Here is a 21,738-nt window from a genome sequence, read left to right on the forward strand (position 1 = left end):
GAGATAAACCAGAATATCAGAGGTTCTGTTCACTCTGAAAGCTGGCTCTGAGGGAGCTGGATAAGTGTCAAGGATTCTCTATGTGTACATATTGGGTGACTTGGAGACTAGTTTCTGTGGATTTAATTGAGTTCCCTGTCTTCAATTCTCATTTCATTAAACTCAGATAGGTATCCTTCTGAATTGCCAACCATTTTAAGAGATCTGGTAATCACTAAACCCAATATTTTAAATATGTTACCTCTCTAAAGATCAATCTCTTAAAGCAGCATGACCTCAAAGACCTTCAAGAGCATTCAATCCACTTTCTATGATTAAACTTTAATTTCTAAAACTAAAAATGATATACTGAAATACACGAACCAAGAATAATATATTTGCAACAACATTGTGTACATTCCTGGATGAGTGCAGTTCCAATGACTCTTGATGAGCTGAATGCATTCTATTCTTGCTTTGAACAGAAGGTCAGGGTAACGATATCACCTATCCCAACAGCCTCAGCTGTATCTGCACTCTCGGCCATCACCGCAGACGTCAGACTGGCCTTCTTGAGAGTGAATCCATGGAAAGTGACTGACCCAGATGGGGACCCCTGGTATGGACTCAGATCCTGTGCAGGCCAGCTGGCGGAGTATTTGCAGACATCTTTAACCTCTTCTTATTCGATATGAAGTCCCCACCTAAGAACACCACCATGATCCTGGTGACAAAGCAATATCATGCAACATGCCTCATTGACTACTGTCCAGTGCTCTGAGCTCCACAATTATGAAGTGCTTCAAGAAGTTAGTCATAGCTCATATCAACTCCAGCCTCCCAGATTGTGTTGATCCCCTGCAATTCACCTACTGGTACAACAGGTTCATGGCAAATGCCATCTCCTGGCCTTACACACATCCCTGGGAGCATCTGGATAGTAAGGATACCTATATCAGGTTCTTACTTATTGACTAAAATTCCACCTTCAATGCCATAATTCCAAACAAACTCATCTCCAAGCTCTGAGACTTAGGTCTCAGCTCCCTCCTCTGTAACTGGATCCCCAACTTCCTGTCCCATAGACTGCAATCAGTAAGAATAGGCAACAACATCTCCTCCACCATAGCCCTCAACACTGGTGCCCCACAAGGCTGTGTACTCAGCCCCCTTACTATATTCCTTATACATGCACGGCAGTCCGTGCCAATTCCATTTACAAGTTTGCTGACAACACCACGATTGTAGGTCAGATCTCAAACAGTGGCGAGATGGAGTACAGTAAGGAGATGGAGTACTTGCCGCCATGGTGTAAAGACAACAATCTCTCCATCGACATTAGCAAAATGAAGGAGCTGGTCATTAACTTCAGGAAGTGAAACAGAGGGCACACCCCGGTCTGCATCAATGGTGCTGAGGTGGTGATGGTTGAGATGTCAAGTTCCTGGGAGTGACGATCACTAACAAACTGCGCTGGTCCACCCATGTGGGCACAACGGTCAAGAAAGCATAACAAAGCCTTTATTTCCTTAGGAGGCTAAGGAAATTCAGCATGTCCACAAGGACTCTTAGCAATTTTTAGAGATGCATCCAATCTGTATGCATCACAGCGTGGTCTGGCAACTGCTCTACCCAAGACCGCAAGAAACTACAGAGATTTGTGAACACAGCCTGGTCTTTTTTTTTTGTTATTCAAGGGGAAAGCAAAAGAAAACTCTCCTCCAAAACACTGGAACCAACAGTAGCAGGAACACACTGACTGTGACCCAGACAGCACAGAGTCAGTTCCCTAAACTGAGGATCCCTGATTACATTTTTTTTTATTTTACGCCCACTACTGCCTAACTGCAGTATTGCTTATATTTTCCCCAGCACCCATGTGTGTGTGTGCAGGTGTGAGACACAGTGAAAGACAACAGCTGTACAAATCTTTATTCAATTTCCACCACCAGGAAGAAAGGAAACACCCAAGTGACAACCCAGTGACAAGCAATGCCCTTCTTAACAAAGGCAATGCTGTGTGATCAAAAAAGTGAAGGAGAGAGGCAGGGATTAAATCAAAATAGAGTTGGAGGGGGAAATAAAACACTCTACTCCCTGTGGTGCCCACCTCTCCCTGAACAGCTCAAGTGAGGTGGTATACACCACATCCTCGTTCTCCAGAGACACCCGGGGTCGGAGAAGAGGGGCAGGCAGTCGGCCCTAATGACTCCCTCCGTGGCCCGCTGCCTGAACCTGTTTATGGCCAGTTTGGCCAGTCCCAGGAGCAGACCCACGTGGAGATCCTCTGACCTACCCTCCACCCTCCGCACTGGGTGCCCAAAGATCAGGAGCGTGGGACTGAAGTGCAGCCAAAAGCAGAGGAGAAGGTTCTCTACAAAACTGAAAAGGGAGTGCAAAGACCCAGACCCCGTACATACATGGTCCACGGACTCCACAGCACCACAGAACAAGCAGTTGGGCTGGGAGTCTGTGAACCACTGCAATCTGCAGTTGTAGGGGACTGCTGCGTGCAGCACCCTCCACCCCAGATCCCCAAGAGAGAAAGGGGGAGGACTCCCACGTAGAGAGCCCTTCACTGGGGATCCCCACTACCCGGTGGCAAATGGGCACGCCAAGGTGTGTGAGGGAAAAGATGGTGTGCAGCAGCAGACTGTACAGGGCTCTCTATGATACGTTCCTGAAGGGGAAAAATTAAAATTCCAGATGTGGCTCAGGTTGTGGGGCACTGGTTCCTGCGAGAAGTATGGGGCCTTGGGGCCAATGTGAAATTCTGTCCGGGCTGGGGTGAGCGCAGATGGGATTCCACCACACACCTGAGCATCCTCCAACTGGTGCACTATGTTGGGTCCGAGCCCCGCCATCTTAAGGCGTCGAATGGCAGTGGCCACGAACCGTATGTCTACTGCTGCCCTGCTCGCTATATCCTGTGGCAGCATAGAGCCCAGACCCCCGCCACACAGCACATCTCCGACCCTGTTCACCCCCGCTGCCCCAGCCCTCCCCTCTGACAGCCGCTTGAACCTGCGAGAACGGATTCCTGATGACAGCCGCTAATCCTGTGATTCAACCACATTCCAGATAGTGATCAGGTCCTGGTAAAAGACAGGCAACATCCTGAGAGCGACCTCCAAACCATCATGGTCGATGAACAGGAGCTGCGTGTCGTTGTTGAGGTTATGCACCTGACAGAAAAAAAACGTCGCCAGGGTGCACCACCTAGGAGGAGGCGCTACATAAAGGTATCGCTGCAAAGTCTGAAGGTGGAAAATCCCCGCCGGGGTATGAACGCACACCAGCGACTGACTACCCTCTTCAATAGGGAGACTCAGGACCTGTGCAGTGACCCAGTGTGTCTTTTTGTCACAGCCCAGTCCATTTCGCAACCAGCCTTCCATCTTTTTTTTTGTGAGACACAGTGAAAGACAACAGTGATACAAATCGTTAGTCAATTTCCACCACCAGGAAGAAAGGAAACACTGGAGTGGCCAGTGACAAGCATTGCCCTTTTCATCAAAGGGCAATGCTGCGTGATCAAAAAAGTGAAGGGGAAGGCAGGGATTAAATCAAACTAGAGTTGGAGGGGGAAATGAAACTCTCCACTCCCTGCTGTACCCACCTCTCCCTGAACAGCTCCCAGCCTTCCATCTATTGGCTCCATCTTTTCACTGCCTCAGAAAAGCAACCAAAATCACCAAAGATTCCTCCCACACCTATTGTACACTTTTCCACCTTCTTCTACTGGGCAGAAGATAAAGAAGTTTGAATACACATATGAATAGATTCAAGAACAACCTTTTCCCCACTGTTATCAGACTTTGAATGCACTTCTCACATGGTAATACTCCAGCTGTGCACCTTCTCTGCGGCTGTAACACTGTATTCCACACTCTGTTCTGTCACCCTGATGCACCTTGTATGGTACAATCTGTCTGCACAGCATGCAGAACAACACTTTTCACAATATCTCGGTACATGTGATAATAATAAACCAAATCAACTCCAGGAGTTTTGATATCATCCAAGACAAAGCAGGCCCCTCAATTGGTAACCCATCCATCATCTTAACATTCTGCCTGATACGGTTTGTCAGCATGTGCTATACATTAAGGACCAGGTTTCTTAGACTGTACCTTCCAAACCCATGCCATTTACAACCGAGAAGGACAAGGGCATCAGACGCATGGGTGCATCACCTTGTACAGGTTCCTTCCATCACACCATTCTGACTTGGCACAAGGTCACTGTTCGCTGTAACTGGATCAATTCCCTTCAAATGCCACAACAGTAGCATTCACAAAAGTAGCTCAGCTACTCGCACAGGGACAATTAGGGATGGACAACAAATGCTGCTTTGTCAATGATATTCACATCCCGCAAAGAAATAAAATCAAAACTATTGTGCTGTGATGTATATTGCTCTGCCGTTCGCTTTGCCAAACATGGGCTCACTACCTGCATCCCCATGAGCATCAGAAAACAGTTAGCTTTGTGCCATAAACATGAATGTATCTCACTGCAAACATTGAAGACTGATACTTCATGGTGCAAAGATCCCGTCAATTCCATGATTTAAGTCCACAGAATGAAGCTCAAACTTGCAGTCCTGAAATGGCGAATAATTAAAACTGTCAGGTCTCACTTCAGCAGGCAGTAAGATGTTCATAAGCGATTTTTTTTCTGAATCATTTTCTTTCCATTTCTTTATTTGTCATTCTATATCTAATTTGACTGTAATTCATCCTTTCCCCACTACTGCTTTGTTCCCTTCTCTATCCTTAATTTTAATTCACTTTATAGATGGATCATTGGATTTAATGTTCAGGTTGACCTCACTTGGGGGGGGTTGTTATCAGCTAGACTTTTCAACAATTTGTGGCCAAACTAATGCCGTCACTAGTCACAGTTAAAAGTGCACCCTTTCCTTCTTTTATTTTTGTAGCCAGGACTTCATTCTCAGAGTAAGAAATTGTCACAAGGGAACAAAAGAGGACCGAGAATGGGAAGGAAGGACTACTTCTACTTGTCCCCAATTTAAGTAACTCCCTTTAAGGGCTGCATGCCATAGATTTATGATATTTGTAAAAACTCTTAACATTTTCTGTACCTATTAAAGTTAACACAAGTAACTGTTAAACTTTGATGTTTGAAGCTTGTGGTCATTATGAGTGTAGTAGGGGTACTGACTGATGGTGGTGAGGTGAGGGAGAAGTGGTATCGGAAAGAGGAGTGATAGCAATGAACACTGTTGCAGTTGCAGGGAAAGAGGAGTGAGCTTTGTGGGGAGGACGCAATTGAGGCGGACCAATGTTGTCAGGGCATGCAGTTTCATGGGTGTGTGAGGAGAGTGCTGCTGGGGGTAAGCATTATTGGGAGGGAAGGAAGCAGTGTATTGGGAAAATGAGGAGGTGGTCAGCATTGTGAATGTTAATTAGGGCATGGAGCAGGATGAACATTGGCCTGGATAAGGGGGAATAGCGTTGTTAGGAGGAGATCGGGATCTAAGCATAATGGAAGGTATTGTGGAGGTGAGCCATGTCAGGAGAGACGTGAGGTGTGAATATTGTTTGGAAGGGGCTTGGGGTGGGCATTGCTGAGGATATGGGAGGTCAGTTAGAGGGTGGTGGGTTGCTAGGCCTTCATGAGCAGCTCCTGCTGTTGACCACTGTCCGTCACCTCAGATTAACAGTAGGACAGTCCCAGGATAAATATCCAGGTAGGTATAGGCATAAAGCCCAGATCTCTACCTCTGAGGATGCCTACAGTGTGGAAAGAGGTCATTTGACTCATCATGTCTGCACCAATTCTCCAAACAGCAGCCCATTTGGACCCCCCCATCCTATCCCTGCAACCCCACATCTCCCATGGCTAATTCACCGAACCTGCACATCCCTGGACTCTATGGGGCAATTTGGCATGGCCAATCCATCTTTGGATTGTGTGAATAAACCACAGCACCCGGTGAACCCACACAAACATGGGGAGACTGTGCAAACTCCACACAGTCACCCAAAGGCTGGAATTGAACCCTGATCCCTGGTACTGTGAGGCAGCAGTGCTAACCACTAAGCCACCATGCCCAAGGTCAGGGTCTGGGACATTCTTCGAAGACCCTTGTCAGTGTAATTTTGCCCATTGAAAGTTTAACATTCCTGAGTTAACTGTACAGGTCACACCCCCCTCACACACCGCTTTGCAACAGCATCTGAACAAATGCCTCTGGTGCCACTATGAGATCAAGATCAAGGGGCTGATATTTTGCAGTCAAGGGTGAAGATATAGCTCAAGTCCCTGATCTTGAATAAAGTACTCTGCAAAATCTGGCTGTCTCAATGTCAAAAGTTTCACCTCTGTCCTTGTGTTATTGAGTGTAGCTTGATAAATGTGGGAAGGATTCATCCATAAGCCCAGAGCCCTCGCAGTATCTGATGCACCAGCCATTGTCGGGCCTACCTCTTCTTTACAGGCATGATGTGAAGGTACCAGTGTTGGCCTTGGGCGGACAACGTCAGAACACACCATCAGGTTTTAGTGCAACAGGTTTATTTGAAATCACAAGCTTTCAGGGCACTGGTCCTTTGTCAGGTGAAGTGACTGATGAAGGAGCAGTGCTCTGAAAACTTGTGATTTCAAATAAACCTGTTGGACCATAACCTGGCGCAGTGCGACTTCTGACTTTAGTTACAGGCACTAGTCCTGAACGCTGAAAGTGTGTGCAAATTCAGACGGGTGATGGCAACGTTAAAAAAATACCCTATGAATCCTGACTCTAACTCAAATGTGTATGAAAATGACCAATTCACAATGCTTAGTGAGGCATTTCATTCATTCATTTCTGTTCCTTTGTTTTACTGATATTTACTGATATTTACAGATACTACTTAGTGGACAAAATGTCAGCTTCGGCAAGGCTAACAAAACAGAGTGAGGTGGAAAATGGGGACCTCACTCTCTGTAGCACTCCAACTTGTTGGACTATTTGTTACCACTGAATATAGGAAAAGAGAGAAAACAAGACCGGAGTAGGCCAATTAGCCTTCTGCGCCTGCTCCTCATCTCAACACGAACATGGTTGAGGAAACAGTTTCTATCTGTTCCCCTCCTCCTCCCCAAAATACTTTATTCGTAAAATTTGTACCCCCCCAAAAAAATCCATTCCAATATTACAAAACTTGCAAGGAAATTCGGCTGGTAAAAGGTAAAGTCGCCACAGTCCCAGAGGACCATCTGTCATTAAAGAGAGACGACGGTGGTCGGTTTAACCCGTGGGCTTGCTGCATTCCGTACCATTGCCAAAAATCTGACGGTGCCACAAGCCAAGTGTGACCCGCCAGGATCGGTAAAAGTGGCGAGCTGGCAGAGGAGGGCTGAATCTCAGACTCTCCTGGCGTTTTTTTTTCAATTCATTCGTCCGCGGCAGCCGCAGTAATCCCCGCCCTCTTGGCTCAGAGCTGCGGCTGCTGTGTGTGAGTCTGTGTGTGTATATGGGGACGGTTAAGGTGGGCCGCACTGTGAATCCCTCTGAATCTCATTCCTGTGGGAACGGGGCAAGTCGAATATCCTGCGATCGTCTGCTCCATGTCTTGAGTTAATAATAGCAAGCGTTGTCAGCTGCTTCCCTTCATATCCTTCCCCTACTCTGTCTTAGAATAGCGCCTCCTGCTTCCTCTGCACAGAAGATAAATCCTGCAAATGGAAGGTTTTTAAGCCAAGACTCTCTCCACCGCGAGAGGCTTTATCTGTATATGTATTTTTGGAGGGAGCACGCTTTTATAACGGCTGTCATGTAAGTGGGACGATTTTATATCCTCTTTCCCACCTCCAAAAAAAAAGTCCCAGATGGGACATTTATCCAGGCACTGTCGCTTTTCTTAAGGAAAGTGATATTTTCAGATATGTCTGGGGCAGTTTGTGGGGGAGAATTCTGCGGCAGGTGGGATTACAAAGAGTGCTAAAATCGGCTGAGGGAGAGCCAGCATCGATCGTTCAGTGTGTAAGAGAGAAAGGGACTGTTTATTGTGGGGAATGATTCCCGCTCTGTACTGTATGAACGGCATTGTCTAACAGTCTGTTAATTGGACAATCAGCAGGCGGGCCCATTGTGAGACCCGCCCTTACACACTTTTGCCACAGAGTTCACTCTGATTCCTATTGTCCGCCGGGCTTTGTTTACCAAGGAGCGGTGCAGATGCTGAAATGATCTGGCAAGCGGAGCAGTGTAAGTTTATGTTTTGCTTGTCTGTGTTTTGTGTTTTATTTACCTGCTGTCCAGGGCTTGACTCCCCCCCCCCATCCCTTCACCATCTGCTTCTATTGTTTGTCCCTGACCCACACCCAGTGTCTGAGATTGACTCGGTGGCCGCACTGAGGAGCAGTTGTCAAGTTGCAAGCAAAGGCGATGACCAGGGCTCCAGCAGACTGATGTATGTTTGTGGAGCCCGGAGTCAGGCAAAATCAACGCCCAGTGTTATTGTCTGCTCAGCTTTGAAAGGGTTCAAAAAGCTCTCTATTTCCACATTGTTTCAACAACAAAAAAGAACTATATTCTAATCTGTATGATGTCGACTGACAGATCTCAGCAATGCCTAAACTACGGGTCGTAGAATGGCAAGTTCGTGTCCGTGATTTTGAAAGAGGGAGAAAGATTTTCAAAAGATTGATGTAGTTGAGTCTACAATTAGAGACACACAAATACTGGTACTCAGGATTCAATCCTCTCGACCTCCAGAAGTATGGTATGTGCAATCTGGATATGTACAAAATGTTTTTTAAAGTGCAAGAATTTATTTAAAAAGCCAGAACATACAATATATGCAATCTGAATATGTATAAAACCTTTTTAAAAATTCAAAAAAAAGAGCATGCAGTGCGTGCATTTAAAAAAAATCAAGATTTTATTTAAAAATTCAAAACATACAATATACAAATTCTTGAAAAAAAAGAATTTATTTAAAAATTCAGAAGAGTCACTAGGTTGCAATCTGAATGTGCACAAAACGGTTGATTTTTTAATTTAAAAATTTCATGAATAATGGTCAACATTTCTGGGATTTCGGATCTTCAAAAGCCCACAGTCCCTCTGGAGCGCTGGACTGAAGGATAGAGAACAGCTTATTAAAACAAAGAGCAGAACAAAGAACATGGGGAGGGGGCGTGGGAGACAGCGCTTGTGCGGACACGAGAGGAAAATGGAATTTCCCAAGAAATGCTTCAGTAGCGGTTCGGAGGGGGTTACGTTACAAGGACGGGCGAAGGAATGAGGGACTGAACAGCTGGAGGCGACACAGAATATGAGAACAGTGCAAGATTGATAGGAGAGTCGAAATGGTAAGAGCGAGAGAGATTTGATCCGGGCTTGAGGGCAGAAGATGTGCTCATCCCAACAATCTCCGAATTTGTGTGCAATGTGAAGGAGATCACACTCTGCAGGATCTGCCATATTCCAGATTGGAGAAAGTCAGGGTAGGCAGGCAGATAGTGCAGTTCCTGTTACTCGCACGGGAAAGCGCCTGGGCTATAATAGAAGCTGGGGTGGGAGAATGATCTAAGAGTTTCGCATTGGGACTGGTGCTATTTGAATGCTGGCGCTGTGCAAATGCAGGATATAACGGAAGAAGGTTGGCCGTATGCAGAGTTTGATGGGTATAGAAGATTTGTTCTTGCGGTGCACAACTGCTCCCACCCCACTGTCTGGCATCCAAACTACTCCCTGAAAACAGAGACTGAGCAAAGTTTCTTTTCTCTCTGGTGTGCCTCTGGTACTAATCTTTCTGAAAAGGTGCTAGCAACTTGAGTCCTTGAGTAGATAGAGTTTTGAGGTTACAATCAAGGCTTGAGTGTCCGATTTGTACTTGGCTCCACTTTCCTGCCTGCTCTTTCTATCCCTTCTGAGTTAGAACCTGGAAACAGGCCATCAACCCACCCCCACCCTCTGAAAGGCATCCCAACCAGACCCAAGCCATCCCTGTGACTCTGCATTTCAACCTAGGCTGCACCTCCATTGACACTCCAGGCCAATCAACCTAACCCACATACGTCATTATGAGTGTGGAGGAAACCCACATAGAAACATGGAGAACGTGCAAACTCCATACTGACAGTCACCCAAAGCTAGAATCGAATGTAAGACAGCAATTCTAACCACTGAGCCGCCATGCTGCCCATTCCTTGGAAGTCCAATGATCTGTTTATCTCAGTTCGAAATATATTAGGTGATGCACATCCACAACCCCTGGGGTAAAGATTTCCAAAGATCTCAACCCTTTGACTGAAAACTTCCTCCTCATCTCAGTCCTAAATATTTGGCCCCTCATTCTCAAACTTATGCCTGATTGCCGAACCAGGCAAGAACATTTCAGTATTTACTCTGTTTAGTCCCTTCGTAACCATGAAAATTTCAGCAAGATTACCACTCCATCCTTCTAAGTTCACATCAAGGGACAGCACTGTCATCACTGAGACAAATTATGTGATCTTTTACAGCCTGCAATCCAAGTACTGTCCTCCTTTAAATATGGAGACCAAAACTGCACACCACTTTCCAGATAATCTCACTGTAGAAAGATGTTGTACAGCTTCTCTTCCAATCTGGCTGTGATTAAAAACCAACATGTGATTTGTATTCCAAATGGCTTGTTGTACCTGCATTCTGATGTTTTTTACACTGCATGAACAAGTGCACACAGGTCTACCTAGATGTCAACTGTTACAATTTTCATGCTTTTGGGGAAAACAAACCTGCCTTTCTATTCGTAAAACCAAAGTGAATACCCCCCCTCTCTTAACATAATTATACTCAATCTGTCATCTTGTCCACATGCCTAACATACATGCAATTTTCAAGGTGAAAGTGGGGACTGCAGATGCTGGAGATTAGAGTTGGGAGTGTGGTGCTGGAAAAGCACAGCAGGTCAGGCAGCATCCGAGGAGCAGGAAAATCAAAGTTTCAGGCAAAGGTCCTTCATCAGGAATGAGGCTGGGAGTGTCAGGGGGTGGAGAGATAAATGGGAGAGGGGTGGGGCTGGGGGAGAAGATAGCTGAGAGTGCAATAGGTGGTTGGAGGTGGGGGTAAAGGTGATAGGTCAGAGGGGAGGGTGGAGTGGATAGGTGGGAACCATACTTGCAGCATCAGTCAATATATTGCTCTCTGTTTCTTTGGATAAGTCATTAATATTGTCCACTGTACCAAATGTGGTCATAATCTGTGAGTTTTTGTTGCTCATTAGCCCCCTTCTGGTTTTTCAAGCTTTCAAATTTAAAAATAACCAACAGCAAAGTTTTAGTCTTAAAAATGCTAAAAGTTTATTTTATTGCACAACTATTGTTGCATGTTATTGAGTAAAGTGTTCAATTTATTCACCCCCAAACAGGTACAAAGATTAAAAGTAGGTCTAGATAAGTGACACTTATAAGGGTGGAAATAAGATCAGCCTATTGTCATTGCAAGCCTGGGTTGATTGAAGGTTTTTCTTTCCAATGTGAAGGGGTTGCAAACTTGAGGTCAGAATTCAGCCGCCACAATGCCTTCTGTATTTGAATAGTTGGAGGTTTATTGTCAGAGGTACTGCGTGGAAGAGAATGCTCCTTTTATTTTGCTTCTGAGGCATCCAGATTGGTAGACTATTTCAATAAGGCAGATCTTAGCTGGTTTGTGATTTTCCATCCTCCCGTCCAAGACTCTTTCTCTCTGATTTTGTTCCTCAGAATTCTTCTTGCAGTTCTGATGAAATGGTGTCTCACATAGCTTGGCTTTATCACAACCAAAGCAAAATGGCTGCTAAGTCAACTTTTGTAGTATTTTTCCACAAAACAAAGTCACTTCATACTGCAGTTCCCTCACGTTTCTAAATGTTTATCACTTTTAAGAGCAAACATGTACCAAAATATAATAAAATTTGATACAATGTTCAGCAAGTGAAACTCTCAGATTCCCTGTGTCAAATATGGTTCAGTGGCAGTGTTCTTGGCTCATGAGATAGAGGTTTCTGGGGTTAAATCCAACTCTCCAACTTGAGTACCTAACCCTGTGTGTCACTTGAGAGAACACTGCACCAACTAGGAGATAGTGAGGACTACAGATGCTGGAGAGTCAGAGTCGATAAAGTGTAGTGCTGTATAAAGCACAGAAAGTCAGGCAGCATCTGAGGAGCAAGAGAGTCAATTTTCCAGGCATAACACTTAATCAGAACTGGGGAGGGGAAGGGTGGCTGAGAAATAAACGGGGTGGGGGGTGTGGGGCTAAGGGAAGGGTAGGAGGTGATTGTTATGGGTCAGTGAGAAGTGTGGAGCAGATAGGTGGGATGGAAGATGGACAGGTAAGTCAGGCCAAGAGGGTAGAGCCGAGTCGGAGGGTTGGATCTGGGATGGGGTGTGGGGAGAGGAGATTTGGAAACTGGCAAATTCAATATTGAGGCTGTGTGATTGTAGGCTCCTGAGGTGGAAGAGGAGGTGTTCCTCCTTCAGTTTTCATGTGGCCTTGTTTAGGTGGTGAAGGAGGCCCAGAATGTCATGAGGGGGAGTGGGATGGGGAGTTGAAATGGATGGCCACTGGAAGGTGGGGATGGTTGGTGCATACAGACCAGAGATGTTTTCTGAACCATTCCGTGAGTCCTACCTGTCCATCTTCCTACCCACCTATCTGCTCCACACTTTCCACCGACCTATCACCATCACCTCCTACCTTCACCCACCTATTGCCATTCCACCTACCTTTCCCCTATACCCATTTATTTCTCAGCCCCCTTCCCCCTTCCCAGTCCTGAAGAAGGGTTATGCCTGAAACGTTGACTCTCTTGCTCCTCAGATGCTGCCTCACCTGCTGTGCTTTTTCCAGCGCTACACTTTTTCAACATAGGCACTGCACCATCAGAGTTGCTAACTTTTGGATGAAAAGTGAAATCAGAATTGTGCCTGACCTCTCTGTTAGGTGCAAAAGATACTGTGGTGCTATTCAAAGAAGACCAGGAGAGTTCTCAGTTGCCCTGGTCTACATTCATCCCTCAACAGATACCTAAAGCACATTAGAAATTGAGACCCTTCTTCTTTTTATTCATTTGGGGGGGACATGCTGGCTAGCCAGCACTTATTGTCCATCCATAGCTATCCTTGATTTAGGTGGCGTGGTAGGCCATTTCAGGGGGCAGTTGAAAATCAGCCACATTGCTGTGGGTTTAGAGTCACATATGGGCCAAACCAAGTGAGGACAGTAGTGAACAAGATGGGGTTTTCCAACAACCAGCAATGGTTTCATGGTCATCAGTAGATGCTTAACTCCAGACTTTTTTTATTGTTGAATTCATCACATGGAATCATCTGCCATGGCAGGATTTGAACCCTGGTCCCCAGAACATTAGCTGAGTCTCTGGATTAATAGCCCATTGATAATACCATTAGGCCATCGCCTCCAAGTACGAGGGCTGTGTGGAATTCAGTAGAGCCACGAGAGCAAGATCAAATGTAATGGAGCCTAAGTGATAACAAATCCTTCTTTATGAAGGTTGAAAATGATGTATTGTGTTTGCTGTGATGACAAGGCACTAGAAAAATGGAAGGTTATTCATGGTAGCTGCCCCAAGGAAGGCTTCCATTATCAGAGAGATCAGCTTTAAAAGGAATTTTGAAAAGCACATCAGAGTTGATCTTTCTGAATCAGAGCTTCTTACAGAACAAAGAACAAAGAAAATTACAGCACAGGAACAGGCCCTTTGGCCCTCTGAGCCTGCGCCAATCCAGATCCTCTGTCTAAACCTGTCACCTAATTTCTAAGGGTTTGTATCCCTCTGCTCCCTGCCCATTCATGTATCTGCCTAGATACATCTTAAATGATGCTCTCATGCCCGCTTCTATCACCTCTGCTGGCAATGTGTTAAAGACATAATTGCAGCATGTGGAGTTATTGATTTTCATTAATACATCATAGCCATTTCCAGCCCATTATATACAATGAAGAGCAAGATATTATTAGTAGTCAAACAAATGTCTGATAGTTTAAGGGAACAGAGCATTTATGGACCGAATACCAATCATCATTAGCTATCTGCATCAAAAATAATTATGAGCTCTTTCTCCTGCCTCTGTTAATCACAGATAGCCAGTCACATTTCACAAATGAACTCAGCAGCTTTGTGTTCTACTAACTATGGCTTCAGATCTGTTATCTCTCTCCTAGTTCAGGAATTTTTTTTGATGTAACTAGTTGACAGCTTTTGCTAAGAGATTTCTCCCCATATTTTTTACGTTGTAGTTGGAAAATAAAATTCTCCAGTGTCCAGTGTGTGGCTTAAAGACTAACTTAAACTCTCATCTCACCCAGTATTTTCTTAACAGCAGTTCGACTTGAAGGCCTGAAAGGCATACATTCTGCTGTACATTGTCTTCATTAAACAGTCTATAGCACAAGGTACTGTGAGAAACCTATATCTGTCCATGTCCACGGTCGATACTGTAGCTCATCAAGGAGCAGTAAGGAGATCAGGAGCGAATTGCAGCGAGAACTTTACTTATCGACTGGGGAAATAACTGTGTAATAAGCAAAGGGTTAGAGACAAAAAAAACTGCAAATGCTGGAATCCAAAATAGGCAGGCCTGAAGAAGGGCTACACCTGAAACATTGACTTCTCCCCCTCCTGATGCTGCCTGGCTTGCTGTGTTCTTCCAACCTCCTGCCTGTCTATAATGAGCAAAGGGGGCAGGAACTCCTTAAAAGTGTACAATAATAGTTTTCATCAGTGTACTTTCAACCCAATGAGGAAAGAATGAGTGATAGACCTGGTTTGGGAAATTACATGGGACGAATGGCATATATTTCTTTGGAGTGTGTTTTGGACACAGTGGTCAAACTGTTACAGCACAGAAACAGACCCTTCGGTCCAACCAGTCCATACTGAACATAATCCCAAACTAAACTATTCCCACCTACTTGCTCCTGGCCCATACCCCTCCAATCCTTTAATATTCATGTACTTATCCAAATGTTTCTTAACCGTTGCAATTGTACCCACATCCACCACTTCCTCAGGACGTTCATTCCACACGCGAACCACCCTCTGTGTAAAAAAGTCCCTCATGTCTTTTTTAAGTCTCTCTCCTCTCACCTTAAAAAAATGTGCCCCCCTAGCCTTGAACCCCTCCCCCATCCGAGGAAAAGGACAATTACCATTCACTCCAGCTATACCTCTCACTATTTTATAAATTTTTATCTGGTAGGCTGTCAACCTCCTACAGTCCAGTGAAGAAAGTCCCAGCCTACCCAGCCTCTCTTTATGACACAAACCCTCTGTACCCAGCAACATCCTGAAAAATCTCTCCAGCTTGATGTTATCCTTCCTAGATAGAGTAGCCAAGGAAAGTACAAAGAAATTCAAATGTGGAAATATTCAGATGGGAGCAGGGTGAATTTTACTGAGTTATAAAGGGATCTGGATTGGAATTGAAAATGATCATGTTCAACAGTAAATGAGCAATGGGAGGTCTTTAAAGAGGATGAAGTTGTGGGAACAGGACTTTAGGAAAGATGTCAAAGCTTTAAAGTGGGTACGGAGAATATTTACTGACATGCTATCAGGGGATGAGGATCTTCAGTTGTGTGCAGATAGAGTAAAATAAGGAGAAACAATTTCTAATGGTACGAGTGGTACTATCCAGAGGACACAGAATTCAGGTTGACAAATGAACCCAACGTGACAGGAAAGAGCAATAAAGCTAAAGAAGTTCTTTGTTGTGATTTGGAAACAAAATTGGATAGTTTATTCACAGTGTGGGAATGGGCACGATAGGCCAATTTGGTTGCCTTTTAGAGTTATAGAGATGTACAGCACAGAAACAGACTCTTTGATCCAACTTGTCCATGCAGACCAAATATTCTAAATAAATCTAGTCCCATTTCCCAGCACTTGGCCCTGTCCCTCTAAACCTTTCCTATTCATATACCCATCCAGATGCCTTTTAAATGTTGTAATTGTACCAGCCTCCACCACTTCCTTTGGCAGCTCATTCCATACACGTACCACCCTCTACGTGAAAAAGTTGCCCCTCAGGTCCCCTTTAAATCTTTCCCCTTTCACCTTAAACCCATGCCCTCTGGACTCCCCCACCCCATGGAAAAGACCTTGTCTATTTACCCTACCCATGCCCTTCACAATTTTATAAACTTCTATTAGGTCACCCCAAAGCCTCTGATGCTTCAGTGAAAACAGTCCCAGCCTATTCTGCCTCTCCCTCTAGCTCAAACCCTCCAATCCTGGCAACATCTTTGCAAATCTTTTCTGAACCCTTTCAAGTTTCACAAAATCATTCCTATAGGAGGGAGACCAGAATTGCACGAAATATTCCAAAAGTGGCCTAACCAATGTCATGTACAGCCGCAACACGACCTCCCAACTTCTATACTCGCTGGTCTGACCAATAAAGGAAAAGATACCAAACCTCTTCTTCACTATCTTATCGAACAGTTACTCCACTTTCAAGGAACTGTGAACTTGCATTCAAAGTCTCTTTGTTCAGCAACACTCCCCCACTCCTTACCATTAAGTGTATAAATCCTGTTCTGATTTGCCTTTCTAAAATGCAGCACCTCACATTTATTTAAATTAAACTCCATCTGCCACTCCTTGGCCACTTGGCCCACCTGATCAAAATTCAATGAAATAAAAAAAATTGAGGTCATTCACATCCCAACAATAAAAGGGGAGGTGATGACCAAGTGATATTATTGCTGGACCATTAACCCAGAGACCCAGATAACATTCTGGGAATATGTGTTCAAATCCCATTGTGGCAGATGGTGACGTTTGAGTTCAGTAATAAATCTGGAATGAAGAATCTCATGATCGTGACAACCGTTTCCAATCATTAGGAAAATCCCAGCTGCTTCTCTAATGTCCTTTAGGGAGGGAAACTGCCATCCTTACCCGCATCCTGGCCTGCATGCAACTCCAAACCCACAGCAATGTGGTTGACTTTTAACTGCCCCCTGGGATAGGCAATAAAACCTGGCCTAGCCAGCGAAATCCACATCCCATGAATGAATAAAAACAACCTAACACATATAGTGGGAAACCTTTGGGTTGAATTATCTGAATACTTTTTACATCTCAATGTTTTTGTTTATTGTTAACGCTGCTGGAAGTGGATACGATCCCATCATTTTGTTGAATTAGTTTTCAGCCAATTCAGCACCAGGTATTTGGTTCTTACTTTGACTTCCAAATGGCAATACAGCTTTGTTACTTCCTAACAGAATCGACTGAAGGCCAAATCATGGTCCTCAGACAGTCACACAGTTTTGACTGGGACTCTGGGTCCCCCTCATTGTTGAAGTATCAAAGCTGCATTGGTTCAATAGTGAGAATTTGGGAAGTGACAGGAAATAAAGCTCCTAACAGCTGGTGCAGTGCTAAAGCCAGCAGCAAGCAGCCTCCTCCAAATGTAGACTTATCCGGACAGAAGCAGATTTTAAATTTAGATCACTTGGACTGCAGTCAAATGTAAATCAGCACACCTCTTATTGAAACATGTGTTTTTCTTAACTGGTTGAATAACTGCATACTGTTTATGCCACTGTAGATATCTCCTCTTTCAAGACATTCATTTTTGGCTCACGCTTTTGACGTAATAATGTCAAATTTAGTCTCAAACTTTTATATCGGATATAATGCACAGAAACCAGCCATTTGACCTAACCAGTCCATCCTAGTGTTTCTGCAGGACCGAAGTGTTCTCTTTGGTGGAGACAGGGGTGCGGTGACAATGTCACTGGACTAGTACGTCTGCTCTGGAAATACAGGTTCAAACCCTACCATGGGATTTAAGTTCAATTAATGAATAAATCTGGAATTAAAAGTGAGTCATAGAGATGTATAGCGTGGAAACAGACCCTTCGGTCCAACTCGTCCATGCCGACCAGATATCCTAACTCAATCTAGTCCCACCTGCCAGCACCCGGCCCATATCCCTCCAAACCCTTCCTGTTCATATACCCATCCAGATGCCTTTTAAATGTTGCAATTGTACCAGCCTCCACCACTTCCGCTGGCAGCTCATTCCACACACGTACCACCCTCTGTGTGAAAAAGTTGCCCTTAGGTCTCTTATATCTTTCCTCTCTCACCCTAAACCTATGCCCCCTAGCTTTGGACTCCCCAACCCCAGGGAAAAGACTTTGTCTATTTATCCTATCCATGCCCCTCATGATTTCTCAGTGATGGTGACCATGATACTACCATTGGTCGTTCCAAAAAAAAATCCATCTGCTTCACCGATTCACTTTAGACAAGAAAATCTACCACCCTTACATGGTTAGGCCTCCATGTGATTCCAAGTTTGCACCAATGCGATTGAAATTTAAATGCCCTCTGAAATAGACTTGTAAGCTGCTCAATTCAAGGACAATTAAGGCTTGACCTTGCTGTTGATGCCCCACATCCCATGAAAGAATAAGGAAAATGAAAATGCTCCCGTGAAGGGCCTTGAGCTGTTCTGCTTCATCAGAGGTCCTGTGTTAATTGTTGTTGTAAAATACAACACAGCAAGACCCAACGAGGCAAAGGAATTACCTTTCGATAATCTACGTATGCACATGTTGATCTGCCAGTATTTGAAATACACTTTACAAGTATTTGAGAATATGATGTTGCATAAAGTCAAGAGGATTAGACCACAATCCACAATGCATTATCCTGCTGGTGAGACAGAGATGGCCATGATTCGACATGGGGACTTCCTTCTCATGCACTGTAACTTTTGTGAGCCCCTGCTGGGAGACTTCATGGAGGCCCAATTTGAACCCTTTGTCTCAGTGCCATAGGAAGTTAGCCACACCCGGAGGATTTCCAGGGTCTGCTGTGTGCTTCCCTTTTAAGACTCTGAAGTCTATTTGCTTTAGAGTTCTCATTTTGCTGTCCAGTTACAGAATGGAACCTGCAACTTCCAAAGTAAGGTCAGAGAAGCGTTAACTGTTTTCCGCTCTCCGCAAATACCTGCTGAGTATTTCCAGCGCTTCCTGTTTTTATTTCAGGTTTCCAGTACCTGCGAAATTTTGCTTTTGCGAAAGACAGTGTGTTGTCTCATTGTTGCTAAGTGATCGGGAGTGATTTCTGAAACTGACACTGAGCCACTTTGCCAGATGGTCAATTTCAGTCTCGAAAACAGTGCTAAAGATTCCAATCATGTAGCTTTCCTACAGCTTTCTTGCAAGATATTGACGAGCAAAGCCTCTGATTCAGAGTGGCTTAGTGACATTCTGGAGGAAGGCTTGTGTTGGAAGGCCATAAAACCTAGTTATAATGTCCATAGACTTTAATAAAACCAATGTGTAATCCAGCACGAGGATATCTGGCTTTCTGGGGTATTGGAGGAAGCTTTGGTGTATTTTTAACTTTAATCATGGACTGAGGTCATAGTTTCCAGCTCATTTTAAGATGGCCAATTCCACTTCCTTGGGCAGGAAGTGAGGTTTCAAGTTAAAGTGGATGTTGACTCAGTTTCACAGAGGACGTGATTTCATTTCTTTTCTTCCATTTGTGCAGAGGGGTAGATCGTTAAAGTTCCACTTCCCAAAATACTGCCTCCTGGCCTCGGCGATGGTGCTTGACCCAACGGCTCAGGCCTTGGCTGGGCCTCAGAAGAACAAGAGGGCGGGTCCGGCCAAAGTGCTGAAGAAAGCAGCCGAGAGGAAGAGCAGCGAGAAGAACGGGGTCTGCTCGCAGAGCAGCCCGGCTGCTCCACAGGCGGAGGGGCCTTTAAGGACTGCGTCACAGACTACAGGGTCGCTCACTTGCAGCCTAAAGGTCAACCGGGCCCTTGGAGCAGGATCGTGCCTTGTCGGTAATGGACACTGCAGCTGGATGAGGCGAAGCGAGAGCTCGTACAGTGTAAACAGCATGGGCTCTGATTGCCCCAGGACCAGGATCAGGAATGCCACGTCTCTCCCGCACATAGCTAGGTACAGTGCCCGAGAGCCACCACCCGTTAAAAGCCCCTGCCTCTTGGTGGCGCTGCGACCAATAAACGTCGACAAAGAGAAAGAGCTGTTTTTCCAGTCTAACTACACCTACAATCCCCAGTTTGAGTACTGCGAGCCCCTCAGCAGCAGCATCATGAGCAAGTACAGCGTGGCCTCTGATCGCTTCATTGAACAGGTACGAACTTCTTCTCAAGTCACGAGAGTCATAGAGTCCTAGAGATGTACAGCATGGAAACAGACCCTTCGGTCCAACCCGCCCATGCCGACCAGATATCCCAACCCGATTTAGTCCCACCTGCCAGCACCCGGCCCATATTCCTCCAAACCCTTCCTATTCATATACCCAACCAAATGCCTCTTAAATGTTGCATTTGTACCAGCCTCGACCACTTCCTCTGGCAGCTCGTTCCATACACATACCACCCTCTGCGTGAAAAAGTTGCCCCTTAGGTCTCTTTTATATCTTTCCCCTCTCACCCTAAACCTATGCCCTCTAGTTCTGGACTCCCCGACCCCAGGGAAAAGACTTTGCCTATTTAGCCTATCCCCCTCATGATTTTGTAAACCTCTATAAGGTCACCCCTCAGCCTCCGACGCTCCAGGGAAAACAGCCCTAGCCTGTTCAGCCTCTCCCTGTAGCTAAACTCCATTACTTCCACACTTTGGCCAGCTCCAGAATTGACTGTCCAAAAACTCTCTCGGCCCAACCCATGCTCTCTCGTTTTGTACTCCCCTACCCCGGGGGAAAACACCTTGGTGATTTACCCTGTCCAAGCACTTCATGATTTTATAAACCTCTATAAGGTTACCCCTCAGCCTCTGATGCTTACCATGCATTTCAGCTCATTGATGAATCCTGCTGCCCACTTCCTAACTTACACCATGCCCCGTTCAGCCTTCGACCTTGCTCTCACTGACCCACATTGGCTCCAGGTCTGTCAACCCCCTAACTTTCAAATTCTCCTCCTTGCGTTCAATCCCTCCACAACGTTCATAGAGTCATAGAGATGTACGTCATGGAAACAGACCCTTCGGTCCAACCCGTCCATGCCGACCAGATATCCTAAATTAATCTAGTTCCAATCACTAGCATTTGCCCCATATCCCTATAAACCCTTCCTAATTATATACCCATGCTGGTGACTTTTAAATGTTATATTTGTTATAGCCTCCACCACTTCCTCTGGCAGCTCATTCCACACATGCACCATCCTCTGTGTGGAAAAAGTTACCCCTTAGTTCCCCTTTAAATCTTTCCCCCTCACCTTAAACTGCGCCTTCTAGTTTTGGACTTCCCTGCCTTGGGAAAAATACCTTGGCTATTCATCCTCTCCATGCCCCTTATAATTTTATAAATTTCTATAAGGTAATTTCTTGACCTCTGAAGCTCCAAAGAAAGTAGCCGCCGCATATTCAGCCTCTCCCTTCAGCTCAAACCTTCCAACCCTGGCAACATCCTTGTAAATCTTTTCTGAACCCTTTCAAGTTTAACAACATCATTCCTGTAGCAGGGCGACCAGAATTGAACACAATATTCCAACAGTGGCCTTACCAATGTCCTGTACAGCTGCAACATGACATCCCAACTCCTATACTCAATGCATTGAAGTGTACCAAATGCCTTCTTCACTACAATGACTTCAATGCTCCAATTCTCTCTACCCTCCTCCAGGTCAACAATTTTTACTGATCTTTGAACTTCCCTGATTCTGGGCTTCTGTGTGCCTCTAAATACCAATGCTCCACCTTTCAGACTGAGCCGAATTCCCTCCTTAAGCTTTGTCCTCTCCCTATTTTAA

The 21,738-nt window shown here is 45.1% G+C and overlaps 1 protein-coding gene across 7 annotated transcripts in view; it reads left to right on the forward strand.

Annotated features, from left to right (window-relative positions):
• The first annotated feature begins 7,433 nt into the window (after positions 1 to 7,433).
• The window catches only part of LOC140453182 (microtubule-associated tyrosine carboxypeptidase 1-like), a 44,306-nt gene continuing 30,001 nt past the window's right edge, over positions 7,434 to 21,738 (forward strand). Inside the window, exons 1-2 of one of the 7 annotated variants that reach the window (XM_072547676.1) lie at positions 7,434 to 7,765; positions 19,503 to 20,114. In XM_072547676.1, the coding sequence (XP_072403777.1) occupies positions 19,557 to 20,114 (558 nt within the window). In that variant the 5' untranslated portion in view covers positions 7,434 to 7,765; positions 19,503 to 19,556. The other 6 variants (XM_072547675.1, XM_072547677.1, XM_072547673.1 and 3 more) reach the window with 6 other exon arrangements.

This window comes from Chiloscyllium punctatum, chromosome 26 (genome assembly GCF_047496795.1).
Source record: "Chiloscyllium punctatum isolate Juve2018m chromosome 26, sChiPun1.3, whole genome shotgun sequence".
Taxonomy (NCBI): Eukaryota; Metazoa; Chordata; class Chondrichthyes; order Orectolobiformes; family Hemiscylliidae; genus Chiloscyllium; species Chiloscyllium punctatum.